The following is a 20,580-nucleotide window of genomic DNA, read 5'->3' as shown; positions in this document are numbered from 1 at the left end:
CACTAATATTTTAATGCAGGTCTTATGTATTCTTTTTCTAGCAGACTAGTTTCTTATTCATAATTATTACCTTTATTTTTTATTATAATTCAATTGCACAAACCTAGTTCCAAGTCTTCTGGTCCGTAGTCCCATGAAGATTGACCGTATGAGTTTTCCAAAGGAGGCAGCATTGACTGGATCCAACTTGTGCTCCTGACAGTGTCGTAAGTAATGGTTGTAAAGGGTACTTCTTGGAAGGCTCACTCCTTCTGCAGTTTCATAGTTGTCTAAAAGCCATTGAAGCTATATCACATACAAAACAGAAAAAAAAGCCCTATTATATACTTTATTAAAAATATTGTATGCATACTTCTGACTGTTGGAACCACTCTTCAGGTTTATTAAAAGATTACTTCCTTCCTCAGAGTGTCTTTAAATGTTAGTTAAACAAAAATGTTTAACATCTTCAGAATTACCAGGGAATAGCAGAATTCATTGCACTTGTGACCTCAGGTTAGTGCCCTTTTCTTAAAATATTTTTGATTCAGTACCACACATCAGTATGTCATAAAGGTATCTATGCTTTAGAGACAAATTGTTAGTACCACAAAGAAATAAAGGAATCATGAATGTAATACACATAAATTGCAGAAAACAAACTCCTTGGGCACAATAGGAAATTAATGCATTTGTAAATCTGGAATATGATACTGTTTCTCTTTGCCTGTTATTGAAAAACATTAAGATACAGATAAGAAAAAAGCTACTGCATAAAAGTCAAAGAGCTACCTAGGTAATTATTGAAAATAATTAGTATGTCTATGAATCATTAGGGATACAAACCCTTTCAGCTGTAGCCTGCTTGCCTTTGACTTCCAAAAGGAACAGAATGACTTTCTTGGAAAAACAGTAATCTTTTCATGTAATTGTAGTAGATAATTAGAAACATGCAAGAAGAGACATTACGTAACATCACTGCATATGCTAAGTACAGCATACTTATGAAACATCTCTAGCTGTTGCTAATTTGTAAGTTAAAAGGACAATTTAATACTCCTAGATTTAATATTAAAGGAAAATTACAAAATAGATCAAAACAAATATGGTCTGAGAATACATTAAATTTCATTGTTTTAGCTTTTTGATAAGTCAACATTTTCCTTATTTGTCCCAGTACTTGTCATGGTTCCCTAGAATTTTCTACGCTCTAGAAAAATACAGAAAGAAGATGCAAATACTTCCAAGACATAAAAGTTTTAGCTCGGTTTGCAGGCAATTTTGCATTTGAAATAAAGAAAATGAAGAAGTACAGTTAATCATCACTTATCATTGTTTTATATGTACTAACATTCACAAGTGCTTCCAAACAGAGCATCTGCTTCCAAACAGAGCATCTGTCATTTTGAAATATAGCTGAAGAAAAGGTATAATTGCTAATATTTGAGTTTTGCGTGAATGTATTAAACTTATTTCACTAGTGATCTGACGTAAGCCTGTCTTGGCTTACAAACAAAGGTAATTATGACTTTCAACAGTTGCAATCTATCCATACTGAAAATCTGTTATTACATCTCTATTTTTATTAACACATTTATATAACATTTGTCATATATTATTACAGCTACAATTGAATCAGAACAATACAGAACGTGAAGTACTTCTGCTTTCCCCAAGGGGAAAAACTCTGTCAATCCCAAAAGACTGACAAACAAAAATTAATTATTTTGTAATTAAGTTCTGTATGTAGCATTAAAGATATTTTCCTCCAGATGGTTTCTAATCTATTATTAATCACTTTGAGTGCACTTCATTAATTATATGAATTTCTAACAGATGTTATTTCAAACATAACTTGCATTATTCAACACACAAAAAGCCAAATCAAAAGTTAAGTGCAATACAAGAATTTTTGGTCTTGGAAGGAGTTACTTAGTAGCATGGGCTTGAAATCCTTACTTGATAGATTATAGCCTGGAAGAAAAAGTGCAGTTAATTCACGATTTTAAGAGAAAATTGAATCCAAACATTATTGTAAACAACTTTTTAAAGAACCCAAACATTTTTCTATCAAGCTGAAATACAATTCTAAAACTGTTCAGGTTTGAGTCGTATAAATTTGTAGTACTGATCATAATGTACTGGTAAGCTGGGGAAAGGTATGAAATATTTACAGAGCCAGACCTGTTAAATTGAGTGTGATTTCAATTAATCTGCAACATTGATAAAACACTCAACTATCAATTAGTTGAATAAGTTGATCCCATGCAGAAATACATCAAGAAACAAAAGAAAACAGAGGAGAAATGACAAACTCCTTAAAATGAGAACTCATGTATTTAGGAAAAAAAATCCTACAAAACCTCACTGAGGTAGCAAAAGGTGAAAATTTAAATTCCAAGTGAAAATATTTCCACGAAATAATTTATCACCTGCTAAGTGTGTAAGTTAATAAAAACCACAATTTATAATTCTATTTTAAAATCTGTTAAGCCAATTACTTTAATAAATGACAAACTAAACCATTACAAGGCAGATTCAGGAAAAGTTTAAAGAGTCAAAGTGTACACCTACACTTAAACTTCCTTTACAACTGTCCTTGAGTTTAAAGACAATAAGCATTGCTTTAAAAACAGGCAAAACATCCTGTAGGCTTGATCTAGATTTTAAATGTCTTTCAAAATGACCAAAAGCAGGAAAGAATTTTTGCCACCAAAATGTGTACAAGGGTTGTTTTAAATTTTTCTTTCCACACAGAGTCAAGGATACCTCCCTATCACAGTATTTTTCACAAAGCGTTCACAGTCAAGAAATACCATGGTAAGTCTTCACAGCTGGAAAGACTGTGATCTTCTATGCAAATTAGGAAGACACTGTGAATAGCGCCTAGAACTAGGAATGAGTGAAACAGCTTACAGAGGCACTGCAGCTTATCTTGTAATCTTTCTTGGTTTTATACAAAGACTATGGACTTCCTAACAGCTTTAGGCACAAACTTAGAATAGTTCTAGTGTTCTAACCATCTTTCTAGATGGTTCTAAAACATTCCCAAAAAAGCTACGGTCTGTTAAAAATGACATTTAAACAATGATTTTCATATTATTAGTCAAATAATATCAATTATTATTTAAATAATAATTTTGAAACCACCTTAACATCAAAATAATTATTTTTAAGCACACAAGGTGGAATCTAAATGTCTTTCTGTATATAATTTCCTGTAACTTTTTATAATACAGTTTTCCTCTTAAATTTTAGATTTAAGGAGAAAAAGTTTGCCTAAATTCTCCACAAAACACTTTTAATTTTAACGACAACAAAACCAGACCCCTACAGGAAAAAAAAAATCCAAATCCAAAACCAAACCTTCTAAAGAATACAATTTTAATTTTATTTCCAAAGGACAATCTTTACCATCATATTCTACATTCAGACTGCAAACTAAATTTCAATTTCTTCTGTAAAACAATAAGGGTATTTGAATTTATATAATAAGTAAAGCTGAGAAGGAAAGAAGAGTAATATGAATACAAACCAATCAACATGGCAAAAATACAAAATTCAAAACCTTAAGAATCAATAGAAAAAAAAACATTTCAGAAAGACTAACAACTTACAAAGTAATAATATTATTTATGTAATAAGTTTAAAATTAACTTGGTCTTTTTCCTTTATTTTAAAGTTATATATAATTAACTTATCACTATATTTGGAGATCATGTTTTCCCCAAACATCTTTTTAGCTATGAAAAGTTCTTAACTGTAAGACTTGCAGGGTAAAAACAAAGTAAAAGGCAGATTAATAAGATATTTCTGTGTACTTCAAGTTAAGGCACTGCTTTCAATTTTTACCAGGTCATCAGAAGGATCCTTAGGATTCTTAAATAAGTAATTTAAAAATAAACTCACTAGCCAGAATAAGTGAAGAAACACCTAGGAATAACCTAAATATATTATTTAGGTGTGCTGTTTGTTTCTCTTCTTCCTCTTCACATGCCACAAAATTAATACATGGTACACAGTTCTTATGATGTAGACAATTGTACTTAAAATGCCAAAAGCCAGCTAATTTAGAATTAATTGAACCTTAGCTTGACATTTACACTGTAACCCGTAAAACAGTCAAATGTGTTAACTCATCCTAACACAGGTGTACAGCATAGGAAACAGGTAACACTCTGCAATATACCATAAAGACATTTAATCTGACAAAATAAAGCCATGGGAGGTGTAGTAGAAGATTACAAGCAACTAAGATGGGAAGATTAAGAGCAAAAAGTAATAATAAAATAAAACAAACATTTAGAGGCAGGCTAAGCATGCAGAACAAGCAAGAGAGAGTGTATGTGAAGAAGAGACAACTTACATGGCTGTTGAGAAGAGAGCTTCTGTGAGTGGACAGACCATCAGACTTTTGCAGTGTCTCAATCGCCATTTCAATCTGATAATAGATGTCATTAAAAAAAGGACTCAAGATGGGATAGTAAAAAAGCCTGATCAGAGAAGTTTTGACAGATTCCTTACAGATAACAGAAATGCCTGCTTTATTCCTGGCTAGGGCATATATTTCATTAAAAAGCCTCATTCTAGAGTCCCAGTGAACATAAGCCTCCTCAATGAGGTCAGAAAGTCCTTGCACATATCCAATTTTGCTAGCATGTATACTGCAGGATCACAGCCTCAAAGTTCATTTTACCTTCCGAGCTGTTCGGAATGAGCTCAAGAAGTAGAATTACTGGTGAGCTGCATTGAAACAAAAAACCCCAGACTGAACAAAAACATAATCACTAAAGTAAAAAAAAATTAAGTAAAAAATCCCTAAACAATTTTCTGGAAGGCCTCCATATGTTTTCCCTTCAACTACACCAGGAAGAAACATGCAGAGCTTGCAATAAGAATTGAATTAGAAACAAGACTTTAACTATCTGAAATCACAGAATCAAATCCCAAACCAAAGTAATTCAATAGGCTTTACACCATTAGCTTCACTGGGACAGGACATCAACCCTTACTCCTGCCAGCACCCTTTGAAGATCCCCAGCTGTCAAAGTAAATGGAAAGTCAGGAGTTACACAGACTGCAGGATCCAGCCTTTGGGAAAGCAGATTTGTTCACAATAATTTTGCTTTTAAAAAGGAAAAGAAAACACAGTATAACTAAAATACAAAGTAGATTTTTTTCAAATGCAAATGTATGGTTACTCTTACGTCCATTTTCTTTCTTTTCCTTTTAAATAACAATGGCTATTTTGATTTTGAACGGTTTGGCAACAACATTAAAGAAAAAACCTAAGTGTAATTTATCTGGGGGGCCAGAAGAGCAAAAACCAACAATGAAAATGACAAAGACAATGGAATGCACAGTAAGAAAAGGCACACAATTATTAGCTACAATAAATGGCCAAAATGAAAGCAATGGAACCACCACTTAAACTTTTAAAAAAATACTTATAATTATCTCTGTAAACATTTTTAATGAGCCCTCTCTATTGTACTTCAAATACCACAGTACTAACTATCATCTTAATGACATAATTTATCAATATTGGCTGAATTTTCTCTCTGTATAGTAGAAATGGAAAACTACTATAGCTGATGTTTGAATTTACCTGTAAAACTAGTTTCTCATTTTTTTCCAGGGCAATTGACAAGTATTTTAATATATTAGCTGTGAGGAGTAATTTCTTTTAATTGTGTAATATTAGCTTTGCAAGTCCTTAAAAAAAAAGATACATTATTAAATATATACAATTACTATGTAAGAAAACATTTTTGCTTGGCAATAATGTTCGTTCTTTTAAAAGTCTGACTTCTTCAGTGACTTGCTTCAGTGGAAAATACCATAAGATCAAAGTATTCAATCACACAGGAAAGATCAAATTTTAAAAGCATGCTTCAAGAAGAACACTACAAGCTCAAAAGATCATCATGCGGTCAGTTTACTATATATTGTAGCCAAAGAGTTTCCCTTCCTAAAAAATACTACAGTCAAACAATTGAGAGTGTACAGACATTTAACTCCTAAATCTGAATGTTAGGTCACATGTACCACAGTGCTTAATCCACAGCAGTACTGTACACCGGGGTTACACTGACTGCTGCTCATTCCCACTACTGCCCTACTCTCATTTTGTTGCTGCAACGTGTGGTCTTCTTTGTTCAGAGAACCAATCTGCCAAAAAATTAGCATCTCTAGTAATTTCACTTGAAAAGTGGCATCACAGATGACACTGACTCCTCACTGCCATATTGACACCATGGCTTTTGGGGGTAACTGTTGGGCTTTTCATCATTTGGGTAATTTTTGTTGCTGGAGTTTCTTTTAGTAGATTTCATGAGTATGGCCACTGAAGGCACAGAATTTGTGTTCACTTTTAGTGCATCACATAAGCCAAGCAACACTGGCTACCACTAAAACACGTTAATTACTTTATCAACCTCAGAAATGGGATCTATATTTAAAATTAGTCTCCACATATTCTACTAGGACAAGCTTAAGGAGAAATTGTTTTCACTCCTAATTATTTTGTTCACCACTTTTAGACGATATCTTGATAAAATGAACTTTCACCTTTATCTGACAGATGTCTCTACAATCCCAGAAACCCTCTTTGCATATAGGTTGTAAAATTACTTCTCTAACTATTTTTGAGCATAAAATAGGATTGATTTGAAGACAGATTTTTTACACAGTAAGTGATTCATTTGCCTTTTCTGAAAATTTATGGCTGCTGCTTGTTTTATTCTATTGGTGCCCTACAGGGCTCAGTTCTAGGGCCAGTTCTGTTCATTTTTAACAATGAACTGGACAGAGGAGTTGACTGCACCATTTTGCTGGTGTTATCAAACACCAAGTTTGTTGGTGTTATCAAACTGGGAGGTGCTGTTCACTCTCCTGAGGGATAAGAGGCCTTACGAGAGAGAGGGATCTGGATAGAGTGGAGCACTGGGCAATCACCAGTGACATGAAGATGGCAAGTCAAATGCCAGATTCTGCACCTGGGATAGAGAAATGCCAGACCCAAGTCTACACTAGGAGAGGGGCAGCTTTGGGGTTGCAGAGAGGGCTCTGAGGGTGCTGGTTGGCAGCAGGCTCTGTGGCAGCCAGCAGCGTGCCCTGGCAGCCAGGAGGGCAGCAAACCCCATCTGGGTGCAGCAAACGCCATCCTGATGCAGCAAACCCCATCCAGAGATCAGCAAACCCCATCCTGCGATCAGCAAACGCCATCCTGAGTGCAGCAAACCCCACCCTGCGATCAGCAAATCCCACCCTGAGATCAGCAAACCCCATCCTGGGTGCAGCAAACCCCACCCTGAGTGCACCAACCTCGGCACTCTATGTGTCCCTCTGTGTCCAGCGTTAGGGCAGGGCCCCTCCTCGAGTGCTGGGTGCAGCTCTGGGCTCCACCATTTCAGAACCATGGGAAGGTCCTCAAAGGTGTCTGGAGAAGGGCAAGACAGCTGGTGGAAGGACTGGACACCATGGCTGTGAGCAGCTGCTAAGGGCTTAGGGTTTGTCTAGTCTGGAGGAAAGCAGGCTGGGGGGCAACCTCCTTGCTCTCTGCAGCTTCCTGAGGAGGGGAAGTGGAGAGGGAGGTGCTGATCTCTTCTCCCTGGGATCCAGTGACAGAATGTGTGGGAATGGATCAAAGCTGCACCAGGGAAGGTTCAGACTCACCATTAGGAAGCATTTCTTTGTAGAGAGGGTGGTCAAGCCTGATGATACCTTGAGCCTATCAATGTGTAAGGGGCGTTTGAACAGAGATCTTAAGAGCCTGCTTTACCTTTGGGTTGGCCCTGAACTGAAGCAGTTGGGCTAAATGATTCTTGTATGTCCCCTACAGCTGAAATATTTTATTTTCTTCTACTCTGTTATTCCATGGGTTTGAGTTTTCAGGAGGCTTTATGTGACACCTGTGTACAGGAAACAGAAGCTACCCAGGTAAAAAGATCCTTAAGAGAAGGATCTATTCGTTAAGTGAAGGATCTGTTCCTTCAAGCTTTTAGGTTCTAAGTTCTGGCCAGTGACTTTTATTTAGGCTAAAAAACCGAACATTACGTCTCTATTCAAATAGCACTTAAGCACAATCACAGAATAACTACACAGGTAATACAGTGTGCATTGTCATGATATTTTGTGTACAGATTAAAGTAATTTTAACATTTAAAATTATGTTCTCTGTAAATAAGAAAGGAAGACTGATATCCTTCAATTTTTTTAACAATAAGCTGTGAGAGTTTCCAGGCACAACTTCCTACATATTTATCTGATATGTTAATAAGAAGAATTTCATTTATTTGAATATGTGATCAGTCATACATTCCCCTTTTTCTTGTCTTAATAAGACTAAAAACATTTATTTAAAAGTTCTGATAACTGAAATGTACACTATCACTCCCACTGCAATTCCGACTAAATCATGTTAAATGTTACACTAAATGTAGGAACACTAATAGGTTTGTACAGTTACAAACATAGGCAGTCACTAAATTAAGAGCATTATAGATGAGAAAACTATGATTATTAATTTCTTCAATTTACTTTATTAGCGAGCTAAAACACTGCCTCATACTCTGAAACAATCATTAAGGAATAAGGATATTCTTCTGGGGTTAAAAAACTTCAGCAGTTTGATGCCAGTATGTGCATCTATAATGTAACCCTTACATGATCTACCTATTTGGAAGTCATTGACTGTTTTTGCTAGATTATGTCTTAGCATTCATTAATATGTTCCTAGATAAACAAATGACATATAATAGTCTAAGATGCATATAGCACAGACATAGCAAACACCTATCCCAAACCCACTTTGCAAAAAAATCCCTTCCTCTTAGGAAGAAGAAAGAAACAGTGCTTTTCCACATGATTGAACTAACAATTTCCACGATCAACTAACAATTTAACAATTAGTACAAAATGTTTATCGTAAGTTGCTCTGAGGAGTTAAAAAAAAAGAAAACTGTGCAGAAATTGAAGTCCTGAGGTTCAGTGAATAATTTGGGTAGCATACAATTTTTTTTTTTCTTTATCTGTTGCATTTGCAAACCACCCTCCACCAGCAGCAGGGCAGGCAGGTGGTATCTTAGTATTCAATATATTGTTGCAACATCTTGAAAAAAGATAGCTACTGTCTCTTTTTCCACAGGCACCTCTCATTCACAATGCCCTTTATCCACTTCCAAAGGTTCACCCTTTCAGGCTTGAAAGGAAGTGAAATTCTAAAGCAGCTATCATCACAATGCTCCATTATGAAGGAATTACTAATTCATCACATGTATACAAGAAAGACTGATCTGGTGGTACAGCTAGCTAAGTTCTGGGTACTTGTGGCAATTGTGCCTACCTAAGGCAGAATGAATCTGAAAATACAGTATAAATGAACACAGCCCTTTTGAAAATGTGACAATTTCAGCCTTTTATGATGCCACAAACATGCATGGTTCATGTTGGCATTCAGTACTGTTTCAGGACAGAGTATTCATGTATGTCATACTGTTTTCTGAAACCTCTGCCAGAGGGCTGTGTTGGGCAGACAAGCTTGCCCACAAGAAACAAGCTTGAAAATGAAATTATATTGACCAGGTGAGGAGAATTCCACTCTAGCCCATACAGCTGGAAGACTTAAATCTAAAAGATTTGCATTCCTGTCAATAGAAAAAGCTGTAGCAACACCTGCAAAATTTTGCTCCAAGTATTGAAACAATACTATGAAGACAGACAGAAAGATACTTCTTTAAGTCTGTGGAATGAAAGAAATGTAAATATGCAGAAAGAGATGAAAAAAAAAAAAAGATGTAAAATTTGTGCAGTATTTTACATAAAGCTGACCTTAAAAGAATACTGATAAACCTTAAAAACTTAGAAAAAGAAGGGCTTTTTTATTCTTAAAAACTCCTCTGATTAAATTGTAAATATGAAAGTTTAATATACGTAACAGATACAGGTCAAAACACCCACTGCAAATGCACACTACCAGTACTCTACAGGTACATAAGGCATGCATCCTGACTAATGAATACAGCCTGTTCTCTAGTGATTATAAAAGAACATAAGGAGTTGTTTGGGAGAAAAAACACACCTTGCAGTAACAGACTGGAAAAATAAAAAATGCTTGGAGTTAAAACCGATTACCTTTTCCTTCCCACATTTTCAAATGTAATGTTATTGGCCAAGTCCCAAGGGACCTTGGCACAATTCAGGTGGGCTGATCTCATGAAATTCAATAATGCAAAGTGCAAGGTCCTGCACTTGGGTCATGGCAATCCCAGGCTACCGGTTGTGTGGAGAAGTGTGAGAGCAGCCCTGCAGAGAAAGATTTGGGGGTGATGGTCGAGGAAAACCTCAACAACAGCTGGCAATGTGCATTAACAGCCCAGAAGACCAAATGTGTCCTGGGCTGCTTCCAAAGCAGTGTTGCCAGCAGGGCCAGGGAGGGGATTCTGCCCCTCTGCTCTGCTCAGACCCCACCTGCAGTGCTGCATCAGCTCTGGGGTCTCAGCACAGGAGGAACATGGACCTATTGGAGCAAGTCCAGAGAAGGGCATGATGTTGAAAAGAGGACTGCAGCATTTCCTTATGAGGACAGACTGAGGAAGCTGGATCTGTTCTGCCTGGAGAAGAGAAGGTTGCGTGGAGACCTCACAGCAACTTCCAGGATCTGAAGGGGGCCTGCAGCAAAGGTGGAGAGGGACTCTTCATAAGGAACTGCAGTGGTAGGACAAGGAGTAACGGGTACAAACTGAATGGGGAGAAACAAAGGTTGGATATTAGGAAGAAATTCTTTACTCTCAGGGTGGTGAGAAACTGGAACAGACTGCCCAGAGAGGCTGTGGAATTGCCGTCTCTGGGACTGTTCAAGGCCAGGCTGGATAAGGTCTTGAGCAACCTCGTCTAGAGGGAGGTCTCCCAGTGTATGGCAGAGGACACTGGACTAAATGATCTTTAATATTCCTTCCAACCCTTAACAATCTATGATTCTATGTCTATCTTCTTTGCTAGAAGTTCTCCAACATAGGGTCAAACTGACTAATTTACCATCTTTTCCCCAGATCATCCAGTTATTTGTATACCTAGTGTCTCTTATATACATCTTTAAGCATATTTTAAACCTTTTTCTCTGTGGTCATTTTCCTCACATTTGGAAAACAAACCAAAAAATCCCACGTAAAAACCTGTTGTCAAGCTTGTCATAAAGACTTTTAAAATATATACATTCCACCTAACACTGAAAAACACATGTAAATACATCAGTTATTCACACCAGAGAACCAAAACAGGGAAACTAAAAAGAAAATTCAACTCAGATTACTATTAAAATCAAATCTGAAAACATTTATGGCATGACAGCCTTAGACAGAGAGGGAGACCATATTAGGACAAAAATTTATTTAACCAAAAACAAAGAAAACCTGCAGTCCTTCAGAAAGGTGAAGCATCTATGCCATTGATAACCAGACTGTTTTGACAACATCATCATGGCACGTCTCCTGGCATCCAGTTTATTACGCATTTTCAAACAAAAAGAATTAACACAAATTCTTCCCATGGACTGACAGATACCTAATTTTGATATCTTATGATGAAAAAAATCATGTTTCTTACAATCTTTTAAAATCAGAAACTGGAATAATACATTGGAATAAAGCAAGTATCCAACAACTTGTTTTTTGGATAAACAAATACAGAAATAAACATTAAGCTGCCAAAATTGGAAACACTGTAATTGCTGCAGGGCTTTTATGGAGAAAACACACTAAAAGCCAATGAGGCCAGCCTGTATCAGAGAAGAAGCAAGGAGCATAGACAGAATCTAGTCAGGGTAGGTGTGGCTGACCTTAGTAGCACTCATTCTCCCTTTCCCCCCCACATTCCTTGTCTTGTGAAGATTGCATACAGTCAGTGCGAGACTTTACAATGTAGCAGCAAGGTACTCAAAGGGACAGAGAAATATATAAATTATTTTGTGACATTGCTACACTGAAACCTCTGGAAGAAAGGGGGAGAAGCGATAATGCTCCATAGCCTGAAGCAGAGACCAAAGCAGGAGACTTATCAAGGCACATGAGCCACCTGATACCTTTTTGTCACAGAAGTCACTGTACTCAGTTGCAGAAATTATAAGTAAATATCTTGCCTGTATTTGATGTCAGACAAAATGATCTGATAATCCTTTTTGCATAAAAGTCTGTGCATCTTTGATTTGATCAGAAATGTTTTATTTTATGCTAAAATGGATTTAGTTACATCAAAATTACAAGAAAAGTTAAGAAATGGAGGAGTAAAAAGCTACTGTACCAAGAAGGAAATTAATAAATAAAATGTCACCTCAAACTTAAATCCAAATTACAACCTTTACGCCTTTATGTAAGATGTGCTAGTTTTTCTGAAATAGTTACAATACTTCCACTAGAAATGCATTATCATGATATGGTATTTGCATTGGGCCTTCTTACTTCTTGTTTTCTCTCCAACAATTACAAATATTTTCAGCAGGTATTATCCTTCCTTTAAAGTTATTCCTTTGCATGCTGTGTTTACTAGCAGAACTAATAGTTTGTGTGGATACATATACATATACACATAAATTTTGATTTTATTTTCATGCAGATTTAGATTTGCACTGAAATAGGATGAATTTCTGTAACAGCATGAGTGGAGACCTCCTATGGTTGGTGATGACTGCTGAATGACAATTGTAAATTGAGGATCAGTCATAAAGCTTGTTAGAAAACAAGACTAATAGATGGGAGCCTCTCACTGACTGACAAGTATAACAATGCATTTATTACTAGAAACTGTATGAATTTTTTAACCTTGTGATATTATGAAATATGGTGATTAGATTACCTTTTTTCATCACAAGAACAATCCTTAGGTGTTTACATATGGGGAAATAATGGAAGGTGATTTATATTTCATTAATATGGCAATCAATCAAATTTTTTGGAGAGTCCCCTAAATGTAGTGGTTCCTTATTTAATGAGAGCTGCCAGTAAACCAAAGAGATGACTTTCATACAGGTTTCAACATGCAAATTTGTTTCAAACAGACATCCAGCTAGGCTAAATCAGTTCTTCTTCAATGCAATCACAAATGCTCTTGGCCAATCTACAAACATACTCACATGAAAATGATAATTTCGGAAATCTGCTTATCTACTGAGCATCTTATATAGAAGTCCTTATAATCCGAATGCCTTTCTGGTTTTGTGAAAAAAAAAAAAAACCAACCTTTTCAGCATGTAGAGAAAGTAGTTTAATAGGCCAGCAAAGAGTATAGTGGAAAGACACAGTGAAATCAATGGAAAAGAAAAGAGTAAAGAAAAAGCTAACCAAAGTTATTCACGCATACCAACATAAACCTTTACTGTATGTATGTTGGAATAGTTTTGAGAGAGCATAAGTCCTGACATTTTGGCTAGGAAAGCAGTGCTATTGCATACTGTAGCTTAATAAGGATTGCTTTCTTGTATGAATGTTTGACAGAAAATTAAAATAAATTAAATACTACAACCAAAATATTTGCTCTTCATTAAAATTCTGAAGCAGAACCCAGAATTACATTAAACTATATAGAAAAAAGTGAAAATAAAATTAAGTTTAAAAGTCTATCTTTTATTGAATTCTGCATAAAACAAATAGCTTACCTGCTGGAGAGTAAATTAGATTTTTAATTTAATTTATCTAAAAGACAGTTAATAAAATTTACCTATTTTATATATTTGACTTTTAACCTGAAACTCTTGCTTCTTTCTTTTAACTTAAACTAAATGCATCTGAAAGAGATAACATCATTCATACAATAATTTGCTTATTACATAATGTAATGATTTGATCAGTGAAGGTGATAAATGACAAAACAAGTGAAGTAATCAGCTGAAAAGAGTAAACAGAACTAATACCTCTATGGCAAAATAAAGAGAACTTGTGATGATCACATATATTAATAAATAAATTCTTATTAATTTCTACATCCTTTTTCTCTATATGAAAATTTTCCAAACTAACTCAAAACTGGGAAAACTTTTCTGCATATTATTCTAGCAAAACAGTCTGGATACAGGTTATTTTGATCGCTTCAATATATTCTCTACATAAGAATGAAAAAAGTTATGATGATAAAGATCAAATGAGGATCACAAGCGAAAAAAGCTCTACCTATCAAAGGTGCAATCCAATTAAAGTATTACATTGCTCTATTTAACTCAGTTTATTATGCCACCAAGTAAAATTAAAACAGACGTTGTGCTTTCAAGTGAGCTTATACTGAACCTTAGTGTTTCAATAATTATTGTATGTTTCAGCTGAAACACAACTAGCCTAAAAGTATTATCTAAAATCATGTTATGTCCCACTTCCTTAGCAAGAAATGTACTTCTAATGTACTCTAATGTAACATTCTTACAGAACTATATTATACAGAAGAAATAACACTCTAAGAAAGAGAGGAAATTGTTTTAGTGTCAAAATGCAATTTAGTAATTGTTGTTTAACTAGCAGTATTTTCTCCTATTCTTGAGAGTGAGTTGATATAGCAGTGTAGAATTTATTTTGAGGCTATTTTACTGACACATAGAGAAAGAGAAAAATGCTGCTGAAGCCAGGAATTTTAGCTTTCGTTCAATGTTGGCAAATTCTACTTTTAGTTTTTGAAAAAACCAAACCAAAAATCAATTTTTAGTTTGCAAAATATAGTGTGGAGTTCTGACATTCAAATACTTCTAGGATTTTCAACTTCAAAGTAACTCTACTACTCTTCATTTGTGTTTACTGGATACATTTAAGCCTCAACTGTTTTCACAGTCAGTTAAGCATCTGAAATCTGAAAGAGGAATGACACTTTTTTCAGAAACTGTTCTTCTATTAAGTCATGCAAAATACAGACAAGTGTTAATATACACTCTGTTTTATAACTCAAGTATAAAATTCTCTGTTGCTATGAAAGCTCCCACTATGTTCAGGTGTGATAGTTATACTATTCATGAATTATGACTCTTCAAAATTTTTGTTTTCTGGAAACAATACTGCATGGGTTTTTTGGACTAAGTAATAACTTCTTGCATGGTACCAAAAATTGTATTTATTCATACCAATCACCTTAAGATTCATATTGGGAGAATTTTGAGATAATCTAAATTATCCAATGCTTTTACATTAGTTCCTAAAAATTAAGTCCCCTAACTTTATTGCCTTTTTGAAAACTTATAAATCTGTATTATTACTGGTGCTTTATCTCCTTTATATATTTTTAAACTGCTGTACCCTATGTTTCACAATTCTCTTCCCCATTACTTCCAAATCTCTACTTGCAGACCAGAATACTCAGAAGCATGAGGTAAAAGTATTCCTTAGGGTAGCAAACGTAAGAGTAGGATAAACACAGTTTCCTAACTGAAATATAGACGGACTGAGTAAGTTCTTAGGTAAAGTTCTCCATGGTCATGTTTACGTATCCACAATATTCTATATCACAGTTGTAACAGAATGCATGTTCCCATAACATTGTCAGACATTCCCACAAGAGCTTTTAATGTGAACACAGTTTAGAAACATAACACAGATAAATAGGAATGAAGTGTTAAAACATATTCTCAGTATTCTGAACAATTGGAAATTTTTTGAAATAAGTTACCAAAACTATACTAATACCAGGTAAACAAGCTGATCAAATGCAAGGAAGTTACAGATACTGATCTATAAACTTACATTATTTAACATTTACATCTAACAGTTACTCTCAACAACACTATTTTTCTTACGTTTTCAGAAAAATTATAAAATGTTTAAATTTAACATATGAAATGAAATTATTCACAAGCTGTCAAGGGAAAGGTATGCCTTCATTATTAAGTTTTCACAGTATTCTTACTCCTGTATCTTATACATATATAGTGCTTCTTTTACAAAAAGTACTACGTTGTCCTTATTCTGACAACATAATACCACAATGCATTCTGTCACAAAAACGGTGTCAGTATGCAAGAACAGCTGAGTGACTAAGAGACTAGTCTCAATGGTTTTGCATCAGTCTGAAATACTTACTGTCGCTGGAGAGGCCCGTGTTGTGTGAGTCACTGTATGACCAGAATTTTCCATTGAATTGCCAATCAGATAGGTCCCTCCTGAGCTGCTAATAAGTTGTCCTCCTGTTACGCCCATCTGAATCCCTCCAGTGCCCACCATGCTATGCGACGAGACCACTGTTGTCACCTGTGCAGAACTTCCTTGAGTATCAAAATAATTTCCCCCAGTGTTTTGACTGTACATCTGGGTTTCTGTGTAAGGATAAGTTGTCGATCGGCTTCAAGAAAAGAAAATAAAAGAAAAGGAAAACATATTATTTGCATTTCATTTAGCTGAGGGTAATGTTTATAACTTTAGAAACTGATTTACAAAAACTAAAATCAAATGAAATACGATTGGCAAACAATCCCTGTATCCTCAGAAAATAACAGTTAATCAAGTCAAAGATTTAAATAACTAACTCGGTGTCAATGGTAAGCCAAGTATCCACTGAACATTATAGAAAAACTGTCAGTCTTACACAAAGAGGAAGAGAGAAAGGAACAACAAAAATTGAAGGCAGGCACATAGAGCTAATCTAATTAGTAATATATTGCAAAGTAATCTACAAAGCTCTGTCTGCATCGACATTTTTTTTAAATTTTACAATAGAATTTCAATTTCAAGTTGGATGCTGTATGTTTTGTATAATGTGTAGTTTAGAAAGTCACAAACAATTCATACAAATATCAGCTAACAGAGTCCAGTGTCCAAGAATCCTCTGTTGTCTATTGTTTTTTAATTCACTGAAGCTTGAAAATCTGAGTCTGCTGGTATTTTGGGAAATGCAGTTATTTTTACAGGGCAAATTAAAAATTAGACATGAATTCATGTAAAGTTAAAAACCAGCATTTAAGAAATAAAACCAAACAGAACTATAACTTGTAAAACCATCACAAATATTAGAGAAGTTAAGGAATGTAATAGTAACATTTTAAAAATAATTATCAAGTATGAAACATTTACATGTCATTAAACACTTCACCCTAATAAACTACTCATCTACTGAAACCTTCTATCATGTCTTTCATGTTCTTATTTACTTATGAATCATTATTCTTCATGTTTTATAATCTACTTATAATTTTTAATTTTGTATTTGTTTCCACAAACTAAATTTGATGTTTAACTCTATATATTTCAAAATTATGAAGTAAATATAATTAATTATTTCAAAGACTGGATCTTTGTATGTTGACAAGCATGATAACAAGTAAAAATCAGTCAGCTTACCCAACCACTAATTTTCTTATTTAAGCATAAAAATCTGTAATATTTTTTGTAATCCACAGGCAATATCAATTTATACAGCATGTAACTAAACAAGTTAAAAAACCCACACAACTAAATAACAAAACCCCAGACACTTTTGTACAGAAACACAAGAGGTGGATGCAGCACTCATGTTTTATGCAATAAACTGATGATCAAGACACGTATGCAAGAACCTGAAGTCAGGCTTTTCTTTCCCTTTATCTATATAATATTTATTTTAAAATTAATATAGAGAAAAAAGTTAAGGCAATTTATTGTTGTTTTTTAAATTATGAACAGTTATGTAAGATTACTTAATTAGTAAACATCAGATGCAGAAATTATAATTTCTTGTTTACCTTCAGAAAAGCATTACTTCTAAATAACTGAGGAACATAATAGTATTATCAACAACCAAAGTCAGAAATTTTGCTTTGTTAACTATTGCTACAACAGTTTCTCCATTTCCCTGCCCAGACTTCCAGAATCTCCAAACTTCAGTTTCAAAATCTGAAATGTTTCATAAGCCTCATACTACCTTATTCCCTCTTACCCCTCTTTAAGCTACTTAAAACTTTCCATTTTATTTTGAGTATTTCAAAAGCCTTAAGATCAGCTGCAAACAACCTTGAAGCTAATCCAAAAGAAATGCCTTGCAGTTTGCTGAAAACAAAGCGAAATAGTTATTTTAGGGACTAATGCTCAAACAGACATTTAATCTATTAACCTTTCTTTTGAAAGTTAAAATCAGTTGATCTTTGCGTTGCAATAACGTATGTATGTATTGAGGTCCTGTGCAGGTCATGGTTAATCTGTTATCTCAAGCCAAGGCATCATGGAGGTACCTTGTGATAACTTAGGGATACCGTTTTACTTAGAACCACAGGAAAGATCTACTGAGTTGTTAAGGTGCAAAAAAAAAATCACTGAACACTGTCATCTTCATCCCTAAATCACCTCCCCACATGCCACATCTAGATGTTTTGTGAACAATTCCAGCGATGGTGGCTCCATCACATCCCATCCCCACACTGCCTGTTCCACTTCTTGATCACCCTTTGCAGTGAAGAAATTTTTTCTTAATGTCTAGCTGAAGTGTTCTTTGGTGCACCCTGAGGTCTTTCATCTTGTGATGAGCACAATAACCACTAGCAGACGGGATGTTGCCTCTATCTTTACATCAGTGACCAGTGCTATGCAGCACAGGACAAATGTAGGGAAATGTTGTGAGTAGGCTCAGCGGAAACAGTTCACGGAAATGACCACCAAGTGACTGATGCTGTAATTTCTCTCATAAGAGGAAAGAAAAATCTTGGTATCAGCTGTCAGTAAGGAAAGTGGTGAAAGGACAAGATCATTGTTGACAGCAAAAATAGATATGGCTAGGGGCAATACACTGTACAAAAGATGCAAGGAGAACAACTCTCACTTGCAAAAGTGGAACTGAATATTGGAAGCAGTGCAAATCCTAGAGAATGCTTTAAATTTTGAAGAACATTTAGTCACAGATTTGCTGTGGAATAAGAGATGAAATATTTGTTTGCTTTTACCTTGTTAAGGTATATCTGTATATCATATGTATCATCTGTAGACCTCTATATCACACACAGTCCCTAAATAAGGACTGATTGTAACAGAGCACCTATTTCTGCTTATAATAGCATTCTGTATCAGTGTATCAATGGGACACATCAATGGGTCTGACTCCAAAATAAGCACACTCTTCTGTTTGGTCCAAAAACCAAACAGGTTTTCTAGAACACCCAATCATTGGAGATGACTTAGCAAACCTTTCACAACAGAGATCAACAGTGTATTTAAAGTGAGTTATTAATTATTATTAATTATTACATGCAATAATAATTGCAACTTAGCAAAGAGACATTAAATTTAATCAAAATTATTCAATCTGGAAATTAAAAATGCAGCTGAATAAGATGATGTTTTAGAAAGCAGTTTTGAGAAATGATGTTTTTAGAAAGCAGACTTAAATGTTTTAAGGCCATTGCACATGGTAACACAACCCTTTAAAATAAAGTTACAGCAAAAAGGAAAATAAATTCAAATAAGGAAGTGATCTTCTATTTCTCCATAGCACTTGTAGCACAAATATGTTATACTTTCTCAAATAGCCTGACACATAGCACAGTCAGTACCTCCCCACTGCAAAGGTTGTAAAAGCATTACTAGCTCTTCTCTCCTTTAATAGCTGCATATAAAATCACACAAGGAGTAATCTCAAAGTTTTCTTGCTTTTTATGAGAACACATGGACGATTAACTCTTGCTTGAGATAGCAGGAAGGCAACAGAACCTGACAGTTCCTACTATTGAATCACTGTGAAGTTTTCAGTGCTTACTAGAATGTGGCATTAGAGCTTACCAGTTACAAGTAAATTTAAAGTCTAAATAGGCTGCAGTATCCTGGTCTCAAGAAAGCTGTGCTAACTGGATCATGTTTACCCTGAGAGCAAGCAACAAAAAGTCAGACACTGTGTGAATTCAATTCAGATTAAGCAAGCCCAGAGCAGGTGCCTGATGTTAAGATCCCACACTAGAAATTAACAATATCAGCAGGAGTCAGACTAGCATTGGAAGGTACAATAATCCAAGGCATTTCCTATTATGCCTCATTGTTTGCTTACATACATATTATAATGATTTACAAAATATAATGTTAGAAATAAAAGAGATGGAGTTGTGGTATAAAGTTGTTTAAAACACTTTTTTTTTGCACATGAAACCAGAAAATAATTTATTTCAGTAAGCCTCAGCACTACCATGCAAATCAATTGCAATGTCTTACCCTACATTACAGACTCTAATATAATGTTACTGAGCCCAACTTTTACAGACACTTCTGTCTCTTCAAAGATACTGACATTCTGAAAAAAAGAGAAAAATAAAAACAATGGCACAGAAAGAGTAAACTTGTTCTTGTCCTCCATTAGTTTCCAGTGTGCACATGCACACATTAGAAATAATTTATTGCCATCTGCACCTGTGATCAGATTCTAGGTAAATATCCAATCCATTAGACCACTATGTATGAGTGTTCTACGTTAGAAAAACTCCAAACCAAGAAATTCCTTCATGTCAGAACAATATCCTCAAACTCCTTTAAGTTTTTAGGATAATTCTGTGGTCCTTAAGCTAATAGAGAGCTTCAGAGGAACTAGAGAGAACAGAATCCATTGTCTAATAGTGAGGGATGGCCTTACCATAGCCAGATTTTGGAGGTGATGTATCCTAAGCAAAGGGAAGAAAAGGAAGTGCCATACACC

The 20,580-nt window shown here is 34.9% G+C and overlaps 1 protein-coding gene across 1 annotated transcript in view; it reads right to left on the bottom strand.

Annotated features, from left to right (window-relative positions):
- Window positions 1–20,580, bottom strand: part of RFX3 (regulatory factor X3) — a 109,116-nt gene that overhangs the window by 23,819 nt on the left and 64,717 nt on the right. The window contains exons 4-6 of the mRNA XM_041426919.1: window positions 16,023–16,281; window positions 4,346–4,420; window positions 104–285 (exon numbers count right to left, since the gene is read on the bottom strand). Coding sequence (XP_041282853.1) covers window positions 104–285; window positions 4,346–4,420; window positions 16,023–16,281 — 516 coding nt within the window. The remainder of the gene's footprint in view (window positions 1–103; window positions 286–4,345; window positions 4,421–16,022; window positions 16,282–20,580) is intronic.

This window comes from Onychostruthus taczanowskii, unplaced genomic scaffold, assembly GCF_017590055.1.
Source record: "Onychostruthus taczanowskii isolate IOZ18803 unplaced genomic scaffold, ASM1759005v1 scaffold96, whole genome shotgun sequence".
Classification (NCBI taxonomy): domain Eukaryota; kingdom Metazoa; phylum Chordata; class Aves; order Passeriformes; family Passeridae; genus Onychostruthus; species Onychostruthus taczanowskii.
This window is presented reverse-complemented; position numbering and strand designations above follow the sequence as displayed.